This window comes from Poromitra crassiceps (genome assembly GCF_964638095.1).
Source record: "Poromitra crassiceps genome assembly, chromosome: 2".
Lineage (NCBI taxonomy): Eukaryota > Metazoa > Chordata > Actinopteri > Beryciformes > Melamphaidae > Poromitra > Poromitra crassiceps.
Genome location: NC_139624.1, coordinates 119,330,717 through 119,351,349, shown reverse-complemented (window position 1 = coordinate 119,351,349; position 20,633 = coordinate 119,330,717). Strand labels below are relative to the sequence as shown.

At 46.8% G+C, this 20,633-nt stretch overlaps 1 protein-coding gene across 1 annotated transcript in view; it reads left to right on the top strand.

The window, feature by feature from the left end:
- The window catches only part of vopp1b (VOPP1 WW domain binding protein b), a gene marked incomplete at both ends in the record, with an annotated part of 102,976 nt that extends 83,202 nt beyond the window's left edge, over positions 1–19,774 (top strand). The window contains 2 exons of the mRNA XM_083632293.1: positions 6,214–6,347; positions 19,569–19,774. Coding sequence (XP_083488419.1) covers positions 6,214–6,347; positions 19,569–19,774 — 340 coding nt within the window. The remainder of the gene's footprint in view (positions 1–6,213; positions 6,348–19,568) is intronic.
- Positions 19,775–20,633: the final 859 nt, after the last annotated feature.

Genomic DNA, 20,633 nt, shown 5'->3' with positions numbered 1-20,633 from the left:
GACATGAACATTTGGACACTTATTCAGTGTTGAACAGTAATTTCTTACACATGACATTACATTAAGACTGGTTTCATCAAGATTATTTAAAAATATTCCAGAATCCAGACTGAAATGTTACAGAAATTGACTTGAGCATGAACAATATTGGACACTTCCTCAGTGTTGAACAGTAATTTATACACATGAGATTACTTTTAGCCAGATTTAATCAAGATTATTGAAGAATGTAAATGTTATTTGCTTGTACAGGTGGGTGTTATTGCCTGCTAGACATTTCTGCCTGACGCTGAAATTGTTGGACCCCCAATTCTTATCCCTTCTCCTCAGCCATAACCAGAAACTGCCCTTCTCTGCTTTCTCAGCGAGGACTTTTGTTGCTCTTCGGAGCTTCGTCCCAGTTACGCCTGTGTTGTTGATGTGCTGATGAAGCCCTGACAGCCTACTTCCACAGGGTAGATGCTAGTGGACCAGCCCGCTTATCTGCACTCGCAGCAGCCAACTCTGAGTATTTTGCCCTCTTGCCTTCGTAGGCAGCCTGCATTCCCTCCTCCCAAGGGATGGTGAGCTCCACGAGCAGGATAGTCTTTGCAGTAGCAGACCAAAGCGCTATGCCTGGCTGGAGTGGTGTAGCGGTGATCTCAGGAGGGAAACGCAGCTGCTTGTCGATGTCGACCCTCATACTCCTATTCCTTCCAGGAGAAAGGAGTCTCGGACGGCCTTGCGAGCCGGTGTCTCCCAAACCCTCTCCCGGCTTGATGAACTTGATGGAGTGCTTTATGGCTGCAGAGTCAGACTGGTTGTTATTTGCAGCTTGCCTGCACGTTTCCAGAACTTTGGCTAGCTTCCTCACCCTGGTCGTGCCGCCATCTGTAGCGTCCCTGCGTTAGCGCAGTTTTACACCCTGACAGCAAGTGCTGCAGACTGGCGCTGATTGTGTTGCAGAGGGGGCAGCTCTCCTCCTTGCCAAACCACTGGTGGAGGTTTCTGGGGCATGGCAGGGTGTAGTAGTTCAGAAACAAAGTAGAGCGCGCACATCCACTCAAACGCGCAGGTGCTGGACAAAAAGGACACAAATGAATCAAAAGTAGAGTCCGCACACTGCTGTTGGAATCTCCCAGTAGATTTATTTTGACGTTTGAATGATGATCAGAATGAAGAAGGTCAAATGAAGAAGGTCTCATGACCTTCATTCTGAAGAAGGTCGTGAGACCGAAACATCAAAATAAATCTACTGGGAGATTCCAACAGCACTGTGCGGACTCTACTTTTTATTTAGGGTGTCGTAATTCGCCCTAAGTATGAAGCTGAGTCCGGCCTGTGGTATCTTCCACAGGTCGGCTCAGGTGACCGGTCTTTTGAGAGTGCCCTCCCACGTGGTCCATTTTCCCTGTCGATCCTGTGACACGGCCTTGATTTTGTATTGCTCCTGCTCTGCCCTTACAACATTAGTTGACTATTGGCAAATTACCTTAACTGATAACCTAACTCAGGGGTTCCCAGCCTTTTTTTGGCTTCTCTCTGAACAACAGTTCAAAATGGCGCTGATGGGTTGTGGGTTTTAACAAGAAACACGGGTCAACCCATTTATAAAAAATAATAAAAAATGTTTGTCAGCCTCGCTGACTTTCTAAACTCTGCACGGCAGACTGCAACTTGTGGTGAATTAGAAATTTTGGTGCGACACTTGTAAAGTCCAGCGCGGACGACATCTTTGTGGCTTGAGACTTAATTTGAAACCCCGGGTGCTTGTCTTATAAAGGACGCTGGATTCATACCAGCATCCTGAGAAGGGCTAAGCTACCAGCTACTCTACATTAAAATATAGCTCCACTACTTTGAAGCTATCCCCAGCAAAATGTAGCCACCTAAGCTACAGGCTACATGCCAAAATAAAAGTAGCTTAGTTGCTACTGTACATCAAAGCTTTTTTGCCAAATCAATTTGATCTCAGTGATCAAGAAAGGGGAATTCCAGCACTGCAACCTATTTCTAGATTTATACAGTGTTGGGCAATAAGCTACTTGGAAAATGTGGTGAGCTAAGCTACCTGCTACCAGTAGCGGCCGGCCACTAGAGGGCGCCAGGGCGCCGCCCCACCTACTGTCCACCTGTCTATCCACATGAAAGAGGGGGAAATAAAACGTTATATATATTATTATTTTTTAATGAGCGAGGTGAATATTAGATAGTGAGTATATAATCTGCAATAAATATGTAGATTTTCACAATTATCTACATGTGTACTGTTTTTGGGTCAATATTTTCTTGCACCGAATTGCCACGGACGCCGTCCGGGGACTTCCGGTTTACTTCCGGTTTCCACCAGTGCAGATCATTAGAGTATCAGGATCTGTGAAGTTGCACATGCGCTGTTCACTCTCAAAAACAAAGAGATTTGGGAGGGCTCTGGGCGCACATATCTAGCGACCGGGTGGAGGTGGGGTCAGGTAGAGTGAGTGTCGTGACGTAGGCTAGGCTACGTAGATGGGTAGCGACGCAGTATATATAAACACTAGTAGCAGTCCCACGCCGACTGCTTTGCAGCACGCGCGCGAAGCAAAGAAGTTTTTTTTCAACTGCCATAAAACACAAAAGACGTTTTGCAAGAATGGAGAAAGAAAATTCTGTGAAGTCACTCAAAACGACGCCGTTTGAGAGACGGAATTTACAGGAGAAGCATCGAGTGAAAGAGCTTGGACCGGATCACCCTGAGCTCGCCATTAAACAACAGGCTACAGACAGAGGAAGAAAATACACTCGTTTCTAGTAGCTAGTAACGTCCGTTACTACTTGCTTGATTTATGGCTGGAGTGGACGATAATTCAATAGCCTATTATTGTTGTCTTTCAGTGGAATCATCGTGCTGTCTAAATTGATGATGACAAGCAAATGTTACTTAAAAACTGATCAAATGAGGTATGGCAGGAATATTATTTGAAAATATAAGGTTTGTTTGACATCACCATTCAGTTCAATGAGATGAACACTGATTTTGCATACGTGACATATGATATTGATATTGAGAATAATCCGTATGATTATCATATTGATTTCAACCCCATTGTCCAGGCCTATAGCGCCCTCCCTGGACAAAAATGCACCAGCCGCTACTGCCTGCTACTCTACATTAAAATATAGCTTCACTACATTGAAGCTATCCCCAGAGAAATTACCACCACGCTACCTTTGAAATTTAATTAAACTAGTAGCTTCGCTACTTGTAGCTAGCTACTGCCACCTAGCCTCAACACGAGACTCAGCCTTCATTCTTCAGACTGAGCCTCACCGTAGCAAGTCCTCAGTCAACTGCACGCATCGGTTGGAATGGTCTCTAGCGACATACACGTTATCAATCACAATAAAGTACCTTACCCACGCACAATGTTGTTATCCAACGATAGGGACCAAGAGTATCTCCAAATATTGCGTAGTTTCCAATACCGAGCCCTTATTCCCATGACAGAGCCAAAGCAAATCTCATAAACAGTCTTCTTCGGCTGTGTCATTTTTGGTTTCAACTGCTCCACAGCGCCGGATGTATCGGTTTCAAGCTCAGTGGTTGGGAGGGTGTACTGCACAATTTTTTAGCTTAAACTCTGAGACAACACCCGTAGCTCAAAGGTGCATACTTTTTATTTGAGATTTGTGCATGTTGGTACATGTAAGACCGCAGATTGTGCAGAATTCCCTGATTACAGGGGAGGCGAGCGCAACTATAAAGGAAAGTCCTTAAAGGAAAGTCATTACATTACATTACATTACATTACATTACGTCATTTGGCAGACGCTTTTATCCAAAGCGACTTACAATAACACATTTTTGTCAGCAATAGAGCAATCAACTATGCAACACAGTCTATGACAACTACAACTTCTGTAAGGAATAGTGGTACAAGTTTAGTTTAGGTTAGTTTAGATTTTTTTTTTTTTTTTTTTTTTAGAGACAAAGAAGTTAGTTCAAGAAGTTAGTTCAAGAAGGGCCCAGATGGAGCCTGAAAAGGTGAGTCTTTAGTATTTTCCGAAAGATCGGCAGTGATTCGGCCGTCGTGACCGAAGGTGGAAGCTCGTTCCACCATTGAGGTGCCAGGGACGAGAACAGTCGGGAACGGAATGAGCGACTTTTGAGCCCCCGTAGCGGAGGGGGGGCGAGGCGTGGAGCGAAGGGAACGGTGAGAGCTTTGGAGCCTGACCATAGATTGTAAGTATAGAGGGGCTGTCTGGTGTACTGCCCTGTAGGCCAGAACCAGTGTTTTGAATTTAATGTGTGCCGAGCTGGGAAGCCAGTGAATGTCCTGGAAGAGGGGAGTGACATGAGACAATTTGGGTTGGTTGAATACCAGACGGGCTGCAGCGTACTGGATGAGCTGAAGCGGACGGATGGCTTTAGCCTGTAGCCCAGCCAGAAGAACATTGCAGTAGTCCAGGCGAGAGATGACAAGTGCCTGGACCAGGAGTTGTGTCGCTTCCCTTGTGAGAAACGGACGGATTTTGCGGATGTTGTACAGGGAGAACCTACAGGAGCGGGCAGTTGCTGCGATGTAGGCTGAGTTGGACAGCTGATTGTCAACGATCACTCCAAGGTTCTTAGCTGTTTGAGAGGGAAACACAGTAGTGTTGTCAATGGAGATGGAGAGGTCGGTGAGGGGACAGTCTTTCCCGGGGAGGAAGAGTAGCTCGGTCTTACCAAGATTCAGCTTGAGATGGTGGGCAGACATCCAAGCACTAATGTCTTTGAGGCATGCAGCGATATGTGCCTCGATGTGGGTGTCTGAGGGGGGGAAGAGAGGTAGAGCTGAGTGTCATCAGCATAGTAGTGATAAGAGAAGCGATGCGATGAGATCACATGGCCAAGAGATCTGATATAGAGAAGGAATAGCAAGGGGCCCAGGACTGAGCCCTGCGGCACACCTGAGCCCTGCGGCACTCCCTATCCAGATCCTGTAAGATACAGGATCTGGATAGGGATCCTCGCCATAGAACCTGGTATGAGCGGTTAGAGAGATAGGAGGCAAACCAGGAGAGTGCAGATCCTGAGATGCCTAGATCAGAGAGAGTAGAGAGAAGAATCTGGTGATTCACTGTATCAAAGTCCTTTATAGTTACCACAACTGCTGCAGGCAATTACCCCATTATCAATCACTGTCCAACTGGGACATTCCACATGTGGATCTGCCCCAATCCAACCATAAATGGCGAATGCCAATTACCACATGATGCATGTAAATGAGCCTGCTTATCAATTGAACAGGGAAATTACATGCACGGTGTTTAAGGTGTCTCTCTCTCGCTGTCTCTCTCAGGTTGCTGCTGATGATGGGCGTGTTGTTCTCTCTGTCTGTCTCTCTCAGGTTGCTGCTGATGATGGGGGTGTGGTTCTCTCTGTCTGTCTCTCAGGTTGCTGCTGATGATGGGGGTGTGGTTCTCTCTGTCTGTCTCTCAGGTTGCTGCTGATGATGGGGATGTTGTTCTCTCTGTCTCTCAGGTTCCTGCTGATGATGGGGGTGTTGTTCTCTCTGTCTGTCTCAGGTTGCTGCAGAAGATGGGGGTGTTGTTCTCTCTGTATGTGTCTCTCAGGTTGCTGCTGATGATGGGGGTGTGGTTCTCTCTGTCTGTCTCAGGTTGCTGCTGATGACGGGGGTGTGGTTCTCTCTGTATGTGTCTCTCAGGTTGCTGCTGATGATGGGGGTGTTGTTCTCTCTGTCTGTCTCTCAGGTTGCTGCTGATGATGGGGGTGTGGTTCTCTTCTCTCTGTCTCTCAGGTTGCTGATGATGATGGGGTGTTGTTCTCTCTGCCTCTCAGGTTGCTGCTGATGATGGGGGTGTTGTTCTCTCTGTCTCTCAGGTTGCTGCTGATGATGGGGGTGTTGTTCTCTCTGTCTGTCTCAGGTTGCTGCTGATGATGGGGGTGTTGTTCTCTGTGTCTGTCTCTCTCAGGTTGCTGATGATGATGGGGGTGTTGTTCTCTCTGTCTGTCTCTCAGGTTGCTGCTGATGATGGGGGTGTTGTTCTCTGTGTCTGTCTCTCTCAGGTTGCTGATGATGATGGGGGTGTTGTTCTCTCTGTCTGTCTCTCAGGTTGCTGCTGATGATGGGGGTGTTGTTCTCTCTGTCTGTCTCTCAGGTTGCTGATGATGATGGGGGTGTTGTTCTCTCTGTCTCTCAGGTTGCTGATGATGATGGGGGTGTTGTTCTCTCTGTCTGTCTCTCTCAGGTTGCTGCTGATGATGGGGGTGTTGTTCTGCTGTGGAGCCGGCTTCTTCCTCCGCAGGCGGATGTCCCCGTCCCCTCTGAGCGATGAGCCCACCTTCAATGTCTCCTTCACCAGGCAGCCTGTCACACCACCAGGTAGCACCAACCTCCAGGGATTATATATAGACGGTTTTCACAGAATTGTGTTGCTAGGGTATTTCTTATCAGCTAATGTATTAGCATCACACTGCGGGTGGGTCGAGAGGGCAGTAAGATGTAAGTAAGCCATGACCCAATACTTTGATTATGTTATGACAAATGCTCTTAGCTGGAGTATACTGTAAGTAATTGCAGTAACATAGGCATTAGGTATGAATAGAGACCAGTCAGAACATGGATACACCTTCATCACATTTTCTTTAAGTGCATACAGTAAACCTACGGATTTCATGCACATTGATTTCTTACACTTTGCTGCACACTGTTGGAATATATAAGAAAATAGAAAAATACTTTTCAGAAATGTTTGGGGTAAAATGGGTATAATGATTTCAACATCAAAGCTTCTGTATTATCACATTTGTTATGATGTGAATTTGTGATTGTGGTGGAAAATTAGTTGAATAATGATAAAGGAGAGTATGTGTGATCTTCATGTCACCTTGAATTTTTGTTTTGTTATGATGACAAGTACTAAGAGAACATTTTGTAATTAGCATCATTATGTGTATATGTGATGTCTATAGTTGGGTTTCCATCCAAAGGTATCGCAAATTTTAATATAATTTTCAGAAAGTCGGCAAAATAATTCGCGTTTCCATCTGCTGCTATTATGTGAATTATAGAGCTGTCAATCACCTCATGTTTGAGGCTGTCTGCCTCTGCTGATCAGCTGCTAGATAGAGCAGATAGATGGTAGCTAGTGAATACAATATCATTCAATTCAAGAAGTGAGTCGCCTTCAAGTTAATATCCCAGTCTTCTTCTGTTTACCACGGCGGGTGCTACGTATTTACCATGGCATTATTTACCGTGTGTAGCCGTATTGTGGAGGCTACACGGCATGTCATGTTTTGCAGTGATCAAGGCAAACTGCATGGTTTTGAATGGAGAGACAACAGAATATCACTTAATCTGTTTCGACTGCACGTATCGCATTTTCCTGTTATCGATACACCCAACTTTTCCACCTCCCTCAAGCGTGAAAACTTTTTTGCGATTTTTGGAGGTTTGCGAATTTTGCACTGTTTCCACTCTGTTTTTTTATGCGCAAATTGAAATTTCGCATAAAAACAGGTGGAAACCCGACTTATTTTTGGTAGAATATCATAGGCAAGATGAGGATGAGTATTCGATCAGAAATACTAGTGTTGGGTGGAAAAGTAGAAAATTAGTTAGTAGAAAGAACGGTACTCTTCCTCCTGCTGTTCTCCCGATTGGTAACTTCTCCTGTTACTGTCTTAAAGCCAGAGTGTAGTTTCTGGTATCATATGAAACTAGAAGACCCAAAGACATCCATCGGTACCAACCTTGTCATGCCAGCTTGTCGGGAAGGGGGCTAAATAATGCTCCAAAGTTAGGAAACATTTTTGGCGATGTAAAAAACATTTTGAAAGGGGTCCCTTGACCTCTCAACTCCAGATATTTGAATGAAAATATCTCCTACAGTTTAAAGTGGGAAACTTACTGTTCAATGTAAGTTATTTTTTACTTTAATTGTGAATCAGAAAGGAGAAAAAAGGAGCTTCTTGTATACTTATAGATAAGTAGAGTACATGTCTACTACAATAGTTAAACAATGTACATCTTCAATGAACAGGGGCACAAAACCCAACGCATTTCAACCTACTTTAAATGTGAAAATATATGCTGAAAATCGGTGCGAAACAAACGTTAATATCTCAAAAACTATACATTACATCGTTTATATTTTGACCATGTGAGTGAAAGCAGAAGTAGCTCAAGGGTCTGATGTATAATTTAATATATGTATGTAGTGTTAAAGTTGTGTGAACTGTCGCATTTTTCAAACGTGAATTTATTAAAAAGTACAACCTGCTGGAGTGAGATACTCAAGGCTGGCTCCATCATTATAAAGGCTGAAAAAAAAGCATAAAACGTAAACTGTGATTTCTAACACTACAACAGATAAATTAAAGCTGAATTCAGGTGATAGAGTCCTAAAAGTGGTCACTTGTTTAACATTTAAATGGAGTGTCTAGCTTAAAGTATGAAGGAGCAGTTCGAGTTCAAAAAAGGCATGGTTTCACCCTGAACTGCTGTTTAAAATGAACTGCTGTTGCCCCCGGTATATATTCTGTTGAAGCCGTTTGTTTACCAACACTGATCCCTTGTATACTATCACATCTTTTTGGAAGTTGATTTTATTGATTCTTTCCAGTAAACAAACTGAACAACTTACTGAGAGTAAAAAACATTACATTTTCTGTTATTTAATGGTGTATCTATAGTGAACAACTATATTGCAATTAATAACTAATTCAAACTATAAGACGATAGGCGGTGTCACATTTGCTGTGTGTGTGTGTGGGTGGGGGGGGGGTTCCTATATCATAAAAGGGGGGACTGACAGAAAAAGCTGGGGGAACCACTGGATATGTGAAGATAGATCTGTGCAAAACCACATACAAGTGGCCATACTTGCCATCAACACAGGTAGCTCAGTGGTTTACACTGTTGCCTCCCAGCAAGAAGGTCCTGGGTTCGAACCCCATCCCATCCCAGGTCCTTTCTGTGTGGAGTTTGCATGTTCTCCCCGTGCTTGTGTGGCTTTCCTCCGGGTGCTCCGGTTTCCTCCCACCATCAAAGACATGTATGTTAGGGTTAATACTCCTGTCAGTCAGTGCCCCTGACCAGGACACTGGCAAAAGAACTGGAGTTGGTCCCCGGGCGCTGCACTGTGGCTGCCCACTGCTCCTAGTTCTAGGAAGGTTCCTGGTAGAGGATGGGTCAAATGCAGAGGATGAATTTCTCCATGGGGCTAAATAAAGGATAACTTAACTTATACTTAATATTCAGAGATTATATTAATTGTTGGAAGTATTCCCAAGGTAAGAAAAAGAGCAAGCTAATTTGAATATGGACCCACAACGCCTTTACTGCACAATCCAAAGAAACTTGAACAAGAATTTTGCATACTAAATGCGTTATGTAAGAAGTCTGCTGAGTTTGTCTGAATTAAATGCCACTTCTTCCTTTTCAAAATTCAAATGTGTTTCCTGCCTGACTCTCAATTCAAATTCAAATGATCTAAAATTCAGTTCCAGTAATTTCCCAAACTCTGAAATAACCCTCGTCCTGCATTTCCCATTACTTCCCCTCAGCCTTTTGACCTGCAAAGGATTCTTCCTTCACTTCAAACTGTGGCGTTTTGAGGAAAGTAGGGCAGCCAATCAAAACTCTGAATCCTATCAATTGAATGGAATGTTTCCCTGTATCAGTCAGCCAAGCAGAAAATTTAATTGAGAGCTCCAGTACTGACCTGAATGTAAAACTCTGTTGTGTGAAGAGACGAGACACTAGAAGTAGAAAGGCCACTCAGGGGAGGAACTAGTTTCTCTCTCTCTCTCTCTGAGAAACAAATAAATAAAGCCACTACCACAGCCTAGCTGTTCTATTCATTTTTAACATTTTGTCATGAGATTTAAAAAGATCAGGGCCCAGTTCCACAAAGCACATTAGGTTAAGATTTCCCTTAGAGTCAGAGTTAAGCTGTCCATAAAATAGAATCGGCTGCACAAAACACCCTTAAATCTTCTCCTTAAGGTTAAACCTTTTCAGGAAAACATAAGCACAAGATTTAAGGGTGTTTTGTGCAGCCAATTCTATTTTATGGACACCTTAACTCTGACTCTAAGGGGAATCTTAACCTAAGGTGCTTTGTGCAACTGGGCCCAGACAATTATATTTGGGCTATTGGATTGTAGCCAAGCATTTCAGTCATCCTAAAACAAAATCAATAGCTTTTAGGAACTTCTAGTCCAGGATGTTGGGATGGGACGTAACGCAGGGGAGGGGGCCGAGGGGCTGTTCAAAAGTGGACAGGTTGGACCACAACAAACATGGAAAGTGGCTCTCAAGAGCTGCTGTGTAGAGGACCACTGGCCTCTTCCATCATCCTTGTTACAGTATTAGAATAAATAGCAGCTAGTAGATGTTACTACCACAAGTTGACTCCTACTGAGAGACGTCAACTAGTCGTCACGTGGTTTGAGAACTGCTCTTCTCATCTTGTCTTTTTCACTCATTTCTATTTACTTTACTTATGTATTGTCAATCAAAGTAGTAAGTTACGTTATTTGGCCTAGAATAACACCATAATCTGGCTTTGCACATTATTTGTTGTTTTTCTTGCTATCAGAGTACTTTTATTGTTGCGAGCGGCTCCATTGTTTACTAACGTTACAGGGATCAGCTGATCCTCTTGACAGTGCGGTGTGACGTGAAATGCCCAAGCAGCTGAGGAGGAAATATGGGGGCTGCAGAGCCGGGAGAAGGTTAAGATGCTTAAGGAAGAGGAATCTCTCCATAGTTTCTATCCAGAGTTTAGTTGGCTTCCAGTTGGTGCGTGTGGGCAGGAGTTGCAGTGAGAGAGAGTGGCATGATGAAAGGAAGGGGTGATCAACAGATGTGTAACTACAGTCAAATAATGTGTGTGCAGCCCGGAACTGTTAGCAATAAGACTTCCTTTACACCTGGCATTAAAAGGTGTTTTGGGTGAACAGTTTGCAATCTGATAGTGCTTGACCACATTAACCTGATTACATTTACACCTGCTATGTGTCTCCAGTGTCCACATTGAGATCCGATTGTGATCTGATCATCAGGCAAGCTCCATAGGTTAGAGCCTAGTTCCTCATTGCGCGGCTCGCGAGACGCTGGCGGCTCTCGAAGCTTTAGTTGGCGGCTCTAAGAAATTGCAAAAAAAAAGGGAAAAAAAAGTTTATTTTTTATTTTTACAAACTTTATTTAAGTTTTCACAGTATGTAATACATATTATATTGAAATGTAATCAACATACTTAAAACCCCAATACCCTCCCCCACCCACATCTTCCCATCCAGGGTCATACAACAGACAGACAAACAAACAAATACAATCAAAGAAAGAAAAAAATAATGATAATAATAATTTTAGATTTTTTTTTAAAGATTTTTTCCCCCCTGCTCTCCCCAAAATTTCAATAAACCTTTATGGCATATTATTACAATACAACAATACTGGTGTTGACAGTAATAGAAGGTGCCAAATCATTCAAAACAATAAGCATTTTGCTTTTAGGAGTATTGTGCCAGCGTGCAGCGCTGTTCCAAAACGTGTCAACGTGTGTCGTTGCCTGGGAAACGCACATCCCATAATACAACTGTTCGCATCGCATCCCATAATAGTATGATGATACTTGGGATGCCATTGCGAACATAGATGTGAACAGGTTAGCTAAAACTTTAGCGTCGCCAGCGACCGCCCCCACCGTTGCGGTCGGGGTACGTTTCGAAATCCCTCCAGGCCTGAAAGATTTTCCAGGGGAAACTGGTAATGGTGTGTGTGTGTGTGTGTGTGTGTGTGTGTGTGTGTGTGTGCGCGTGTGTCTGCGTATGTGTGTGTGTGTGTGTGTGTGTGGAAAACAATAAAACACAAAAAAATGGTAGGCAGATGTGCTTGGTTGGGGTGGCTTTTGGTGTTTTGCGGTAAAAGTGGCTCTCCTATTGACTTTGTCCTGCCAGTGCGGCTCTCATCGAAGAAATAGTGAGGATCACTGGGTTAGAGCAACATAAAACAGCAGTGGCTGTTGTTGTATGTAAGTCAAGTCAAGTCAATTTTATTTATATAGCACATTTCATACATAAAGCAATTCAAAGTGCTTCACCATGTATGTAGATTGACAGGATGCATTTTGGTCACTGTGTCCCTGACCACCTCCAGAGGTGGTTTGATCAATCAGATCACAATCCGTCCTCAATGTGTCTTGGGTGCATTTACACCTGTACTCATGTGGTCAAGCACTATCCCATTGCAATCAGATCACCCAAAACACATTTTAATGCCAGGTGTAAATGGGGTCAAAATCAAACATACGCCCTTGTAAATATGTAACCAGTGCACTTTCTTTCCGATTATTGTTTGGGCATTTGCCTTTATTGGATAGGGCAGTAGATAGACAGGAATGGTGTGGAGAGAGAGGGGATGACATGTAGGACAGTAGATAGACAGGAATGGTGTGGAGAGAGAGGGGATGACATGTAGGGCAGTAGATAGACAGGAATGGTGTGGAGAGAGAGGGGATGACATGTAGGACAGTAGATAGACAGGAATGGTGTGGAGAGAGAGGGGATAACATGGAGGACAGTAGATAGACAGGAATGGTGTGGAGAGAGAGGGGATGACATGTAGGACAGTAGATTGTAATGCTGTGACTTAGGACCCAGGTGCAGAGATGACAGACACAAGGAGCAGTTTTACGTCTTTTACTTAGACTTTCAGGCATCAAAAACAAACAAGGAATATCGTGAAAAAGGATAACAAAGATAGCCTAAACTGTTTCGGGAGCACCGACGGATAAAGTCAATATTTCCCCAAGGAGCCCGGAGCAGGAACAGTCCAAGGAATCTCTTCGCATAGTAATTCCACTAAGAGCCAGGAGCAGGGACAGTCCAAAGAATCTCTCCCATCAGACGAGAGCAAGGAGAGGCACAGCTTCAGGAAGGTTAGGATCAGCAACGGGTTCTGAAAGCAGAAGTGATTATATAGTGTGCCAACCAGGTGCAAGCAATCATAGTGGGATTAGCAGGATTACGTCATTGATCACTCATAGGCTGCCTTCTCCCGCTCCTGTTAGTGGCGCGGGAAGATTGTCTAGTACCACGGACAGCATCGGCTTGGCCTCTGCGTGCTTTGGCCGGTTCAGCACTCCGGACAGTTCCTTCCCTATAGCTCGTAGCGGAGCCACCAGGCGGACTCCGATGGGTGTGTCATTACCCCCCTCCCTAGGGACGCCACCTGGCGACCCCACGGCTTGACCACGTTGCTGGAAATCCTGGATCAGGGTGCGGTCCATGATATTTCGAGCCGGCACCCAGCACCTCTCCTCTGGCCCGTATCCCTCCCAATCGACCAAGTACTGCATGCTGCGGCGCACCCGGCGTGAATCCATGATCCTCCGGACCGTGTACACAGGTCCTCCCTCAACCCAGCGAGGAGGAGGGGGAGGTGGGACAGGGGGGGACAAAGGACTGGACACCACAGGTTTTAATAGGGACACATGAAATACAGGATGGATTTTCATGGCAGCAGGCAGTATTAATCGGTACGCTACTGGACCAACCTGTGATGCCACTTCAAACGGGCCCACGAAGCGCGGGGCCAATTTCTTGCTCTCCACCCTTAGTGGAAGGTCTCTGGAGGACAGCCAGACTCTATCCCCTGGCCGAAAAGGGATTGACGGCCGTCGCCGCCGATTCGCCTGCTGGGAATACCTGGTCCTCGCTCGTAATAGAGCTGCTCTGGCTGTTCTCCAGGTCCGCGCACACCGCCTCACAAAGTCTGTTGCCGCCGGTACCCCCACCTCAGGTTCTTGATCTGGAAACAGGGGCGGCTGATAGCCCAGCTGGCACTCAAACGGGGTCATGCCTGTGGAAGAGGACTTCAGAGAGTTATGTGCATATTCTGCCCACATGAGATGCGAACTCCATGATGAGGGGTCGGAAGCGGCCAGGCAGCGTAATGTAGTTTCCAACTCTTGATTTACCCTCTCAGTCTGTCCGTTTGACTGAGGATGGAAGCCTGAGGAGAGACTGGCAGTGGCACCAAGGAGTTTGCAAAAGCTTTCCAAAACTGTGCAGAAAACTGAGGACCTCGGTCAGACACTACATCACGTGGGATGCCGTGCACACGGAACACGTGATCCATTACTAACACTGCAGTCTCCCTCGCTGAGGGGAGTTTGGCCAGGGCGATGAACCGTGCTGCTTTAGAAAAACGGTCCACCACTACCAAAATAGCCGTTTTTCCCCCCGAGCGAGGGAGACCCGTGACAAAGTCAAGAGAGATGTGAGACCAGGGACGTCGTGGAATCAGCAACGGACATAGCAAACCTGCTGGACGCTGACGAGGACTCTTGTGTTGTGCACAGGTGACACAGGCTGCCACAAATAGAAGTACGTCCCCGCGGACGTTGGGCGATAAAGTCCAGGGTGCGCCTCCCCCCTGGATGTCCCACCAGCCGAGACGAGTGCCCCCACTCCAACACCCGGGTCCGCACCCCCGGAGGGACATACAGGCGGTTGCGTGGACAGTCCTCTGGCCCTGGGTCAGCATGCTGCGCCGCCTTCACCTCCGTCTCAATCCCCCATATGACTGGGGCGATGATCCGAGATGGTGCCAGGATGAGCTCCGGCTCAGCACCCTTATCTGCAGAATCATACTGACGGGACAGTGCGTCGGCTTTGGTGTTTTTAGACCCCGGCCGATATGACAGAATAAATTCAAATCGATTAAAGAAGAGGGCCCACCTGGCTTGGCGAGAGTTCAGGCGTCTGGCACTTTGGATATAGGCCAGATTCTTGTGGTCGGTCCACACCACAAACGGATGCTCCGCGCCTTCCAGCCAATGCCTCCATTGCTCCAATGCTTCCTTGACAGCTAGAAGCTCCCGGTTGCCCACGTCATAGTTTCTCTCTGCCGGATCAAGCCTTCTTGAAAAAAAAGCACATGGATGCAACTTGTTATCAGCAGGGGAACGTTGTGACAGAATGGCGCCCACCCCCACCTCTGATGCATCCACCTCTACTACAAAAGGCAGAGCTGGGTTTGGGTGGATGAGGACGGGGCCTGTGGTAAATAGCTGTTTCAGTTTGGCAAATGCTTCAGCAGCTTGGGGAGTCCAGCTAAACCGGGCGGGCAGTTTTTTAGTGAGAACATTCATGGGGGCTGCGATGGAACTGAACCCTCGGATAAACCTGCGATAGAAGTTTGCAAACCCCATGAAACGTTGCACTTGTTTAATGGAGGCAGGCTGGGGCCACTCCAATACTGCACGCACCTTTTCAGGATCCATGGATGTTCCGGAGGGGGAGAGGATGTAGCCCAGAAAAGGTACCGTGTTTAGATGGAACTCACATTTCTCTGGCTTGGCGTACAGATGGTGTTGGAGCAGTCTCTTTAGGACACGACGCACATGTTGTACATGTTCCTGACGGGTCTGGGAAAAAATAAGTATATCATCGAGATATGCATATACAAATTTATTCAACATGTCCCGTAGAACGTCATTGATGAATGCTTGGAACACCGCAGGGGCATTTGACAGTCCGAAAGGCATTACCCTGTACTCGTAGTGACCAGTGGGCGTGATGAATCCTGTTTTCCATTCATCCCCCTCTTGGATACGTATCAGGTTGTATGCATTCCGTAAGTCAATCTTGGTGAAGATGCAGGCCCCCCGCAAGTGTTCAAAGGCCGTTGCTAACAGGGGAAGAGGATACCGGTTTTTAACAGTAATGTCATTTAACTGCCTATAATCAATGCAAGGACGGAGTGATCCGTCTTTTTTCCCCACAAAGAAAAACCCGGCTGAGGCAGGGGATGTGGAGGGCCGGATGAAACCTAACTCCAGTGCCTCCTTTACATACTTCTCCATGGCTACAGTCTCTGGTGCCGAAAGAGAATATAAGTGTCCCCTGGGTGGACTTGTTCCTTTTAACAGCTTTATTTGGCAGTCATAAGACCGGTGGGGAGGAAGAGTAGTGGCCCGTCTTTTACTGAACACTTCTTTGAGGTCTAAGTATTCAGAGGGAACATTGGTTACATTTATAGACTCACTTTCTTTCACTTCCACGCCCCGAGCTGCTTCTTCTGGGGTTTTTAGACATGAAAACTGACACAATGGACCCCATTCCTCCACCTGGCCTACTGCCCAGTCTAAGCGGGGATTATGCTGCGCCAACCATGGATAGCCTAGGACTAGAGGCAACGCTGGTGAGTCAGTTAAATGGAAAGAAATCTCTTCATGATGTTTTCCCTCTAACACTAATGTGATGGGAACAGTGCAGTGATGTATCTTACCAGACCCCAAGGGACGCCCGTCAAGGGCTGTAATATCCACTGACTCCTCCAGTGGGCGTGTTGGGACACCCCACTGCTTTGCCCAGGTTTTATCCAGGAAATTCCCCGCAGCACCAGAGTCAATGAAACCTTTTAGAGAATGTGTGTTGGAGCCCCAGGATAACGTGGCCGGTATGACCATTCGAGATGGGAAAGAGGGGAGTATAGAGATACGACCCGTCAGTAGCTCCTCTTCTACTGGCGGGCCCCGTCTTTTACTGGCCTCTTCGGACAACGAATAATGAAGTGACCCGTCACTCCACAATATAGGCAACAGCCCTCCTTCATGCGGCGAGCTCGCTCCTCCGGTGACAGCCTCGCCGCGCCGATCTGCATGGGCTCATCTGTAGGGACGATCGGCGTGGGAGACACAACCCGACCAGTTTGCTGTCCCAGGAAACTTCCTCTCCTCTCGCGCCGCCGCTCCCGAATCCGGTTGTCTACCCGGATGGCCAGTTTGATGAGTTCCTCCATATCGTCCTGCTGCTCCCGGGCGGCTAGTTCATCTTTGATTTCTTCAGAAAGGCCTTGCTGATATGCGGTGAGAAGAGAGGGAACGTTCCAGCCGCTCACTACTGCCAGTGTGCGGAACTTAATTGTGTACTCTGCCACCGTCTCGCTCCCCTGTCTGAGGGCGTACAGCCGTTTCGCTGCCTCCTGGCCTGTCACGGGATGATCAAACACTCTGCGTATTTCTGCAACAAAGTTGTGAAAGTTCTGGCAAGCCGCCGCCTGCTGCTCCCATAACGCTGTTGCCCAGGCCAGTGGAGGTCCAGACAGGAGCTGTGTGACAAACGAAACTTTAGCCAATTCATTAGAAAATGTCATGGGCTGAGCACTAATGGCAAGTTCACATTGAACCAGAAACTGTCTACATGTTTCCGGGTTGCCTGAATATTTCTCAGGTGGTGGCAGGTTCGGTTCTGGGAGACGAGCGGAGCCGAGTGGCGCACTGGTAGCGGGAGCGGACGGGGTGGAGCTTGGAGCTGCCTGGGTCTGTAGCGCGGCGGTGAGAGTAGCGAGCGTAGTCCTCATCTCCTGCTGGTGAGTGCTGATCTGCTGGATCTGCCGGAGTGAAGGACCTACTCCCGTCATGGACTGGGAGAGGGCTCGCAGATTGGCCTCCAGAGATTGGATCTGGGTCTGTTGTTCGCCCAGCGTTAATGTCTGCATTTGAAATGCGGTGCGCAATTGTTCCATCTCTGCTGGGTCCATTTAATGGCTGATCCTACTGTAATGCTGTGACTTAGGACCCAGGTGCAGAGATGACAGACACAAGGAGCAGTTTTACGTCTTTTACTTAGACTTTCAGGCATCAAAAACAAACAAGGAATATCGTGAAAAAGGATAACAAAGATAGCCTAAACTGTTTCGGGAGCACCGACGGATAAAGTCAATATTTCCCCAAGGAGCCAGGAGCAGGAACAGTCCAAGGAATCTCTTCGCATAGTAATTCCACTAAGAGCCAGGAGCAGGGACAGTCCAAAGAATCTCTCCCATCAGACGAGAGCAAGGAGAGGCACAGCTTCAGGAAGGTTAGGATCAGCAACGGGTTCTGAAAGCAGAAGTGATTATATAGTGTGCCAACCAGGTGCAAGCAATCATAGTGGGATTAGCAGGATTACGTCATTGATCACTCATAGGCTGCCTTCTCCCGCTCCTGTTAGTGGCGCGGGAAGATTGTCTAGTACCACGGACAGCATCGGCTTGGCCTCTGCGTGCTTTGGCCGGTTCAGCACTCCGGACAGTTCCTTCCCTATAGCTCGTAGCGGAGCCACCAGGCCGGACTCCGATGGGTGTGTCATAGATAGACAGGAATGGTGTGGAGAGAGAGGGGATGACATGTAGGACAGTAGATAGACAGGAATGGTGGGGAGAGAGAGGGGATAACATGTAGGACAGTAGATAGACAGGAATGGTGGGGAGAGAGAGGGGATGACATGTAGGACAGTAGATAGACAGGAATGGTGTGGAGAGAGAGGGGATAACATGTAGGACAGTAGATAGACAGGAATGGTGTGGAGAGAGAGGGGATAACATGTAGGACAGTAGATAGACAGGAATGGTGTGGAGAGAGAGGGGATGACATGTAGGACAGTAGATAGACAGGAATGGTGTGGAGAGAGAGGGGATGACATGTAGGACAGTAGATAGACAGGAAAGGTGGGGAGAGAGAGGGGATGACGTGGCAAGGGACCACAGGTCGCATTTGAACCCGGGTCGGCCACGCGAAGGACTGTCTTAAGGCTGAAATATACTTCTGTGTCCGCCTCGACTTGGAGCCTTGCCGGCGGCAGCTGGTCCTATATACTCCGTCAGCTTTACGAGGGGTCGCAGGGGAGTCCCCAGCAAAATGAGTAAATTGTGTGATTTCACTAGGATTTCAATGACTAGAAGTTAGCCCAGGGAGAGAGTTAGCCCAGGGAGAGAATGTAGTGCATATACTTGGTAATAGCTTTCACTCTCTCATGTTATCTCCCCGTGTTTAAAATACATACTACAGCATGCGCTGGGACGCGTCATCAGTGATGTTGACTGGGGTCGCAAGGTGTTTCGGGTCATTCCAACATCATACACCCTCACCCAGTAGACCCAGCCGAGGCCGATTAAGACCCCGACCCGTGTCCCAGAAGCAGCCGCTCACGGATCAGCCTTCCTACTCTGTCTGCAACGTTGCCCGCGGAAGGGTTGATTACGCCCAATCCGCTGCAATATACCTATATTATATTATACTATATTATATTATACTCGTAGCTGCATCGAGTCACATTTTTGAGGAGCTGGACGCAGGCTGCGCCGGCAGGCTCGCCGGCAGGCTCGCCGACCGCAGCGCACCCCTCGACGCATTCGGGGAGGGGTTTGACACGGAAGTATGTCAAGGCCTTTAGTAGTACGCGCTCTACCAGGTGAACCACCGGGACACCCCTGCATTTTATTTTTTAAGTTGTATTTGCTCAAGTCTGTGGACAATTATGCTGCAAATTATGGTTTATTTTCATGCATGGGAACTTAGATGTCCTCGGAAGAAAGACAATATTGATAACCAGGGTATGGAACAAAAGGAAATCTCCATTGTGACTGTGTGAGAAGAATCACCCTGACTGTGCACAGTATGTCGTCTGTAACTGACTTTGCAAAGTAAAAGAGAGAATAACAAAAGTATGAATAGCTACACTGTGACAGTACAGCTTTTTGAAGAAATTGAAAGAAGCGTATGATACGATGTAGCCTATAACTGGTGCTTCTCTCCTCTCTCAGTATCCCAGCAGCCGGGCAGTATGCAGGGATTTGGCGTCAATGGGATGACGGGCATGGACCCCGGGCTCACCATGACGGCCCCGGCGTATCCGCCACAGCCCGGCTCCGCCCACATGATGATGGGCTCCTATCCACCGCCGCCGTCCTACTGCAACCACCCGCCCCCACCCTACGAACAGCTGTTCAGCCCCACCCACAAGAAGTAACGTCACAAGCAGCCGCAAGGCCCCCAGGAGAGGGAGCTACAACGGCTGACAATCAACCAGGAGGGGAGTGAGTGGGAGAGGATGGCAAAAGGGTAGCAACTAGAAATGACGATACCAATACCAGTACCCTTAAAGTGATACTGATACCAATAAGTACTTTTTTTGGTGGCATCTCCGTACGCCACCACCACATCAACTTCACCAACTCAGACTGTATGGCTTGTAGCTGCTGTGGCTGTGGGCCAATCACACATCGCATAAAATCAAAGAATGCTTGCACGTGATTGGCTGTGAGCAAAACCATAAAAAAAAATCTTTCTAGATCTGTGTACAAAAAGGATCGAATGCAGGTGTCGTTTGACTGGAGAAGTTTCGATACTACTTGGTAATGCAACTGCCTTTCACTTTGTCGATGCTGGACTTGGAAAAAACAAGACACAATTTGTCATCCCGCAGGAAAAACACCAAGACTTCAGTGACAACTAGAATTCAGATGCACACTCACACAAACACATTTGCCTTGTGTGGAGCGCTTGGTTTCTCTCTCTTGGTGTGGATTTACATGTACACACCGACCATGCCAACCTTCTTGGATGGAGAACTACCTAGGATGGACCTCGGCACGTCAAGGCTTCGGATCTGACTTTCTGTCAGACAACTGTCAGTTAGCGCTCTCCCCTCTACCTTTATCATGCAACTACAGAGACTCATGTTGTAATAACTGTGCATAATATATAAAAACAGTATACAAATGCAATTAAAACTCTATGTAAAATTGTACAGAGGTTTTCGTACAATTATACAATTCAAAGATATTTAAACGATGACAGTGATTTATTTAATTTTGTGTAGAGCATTT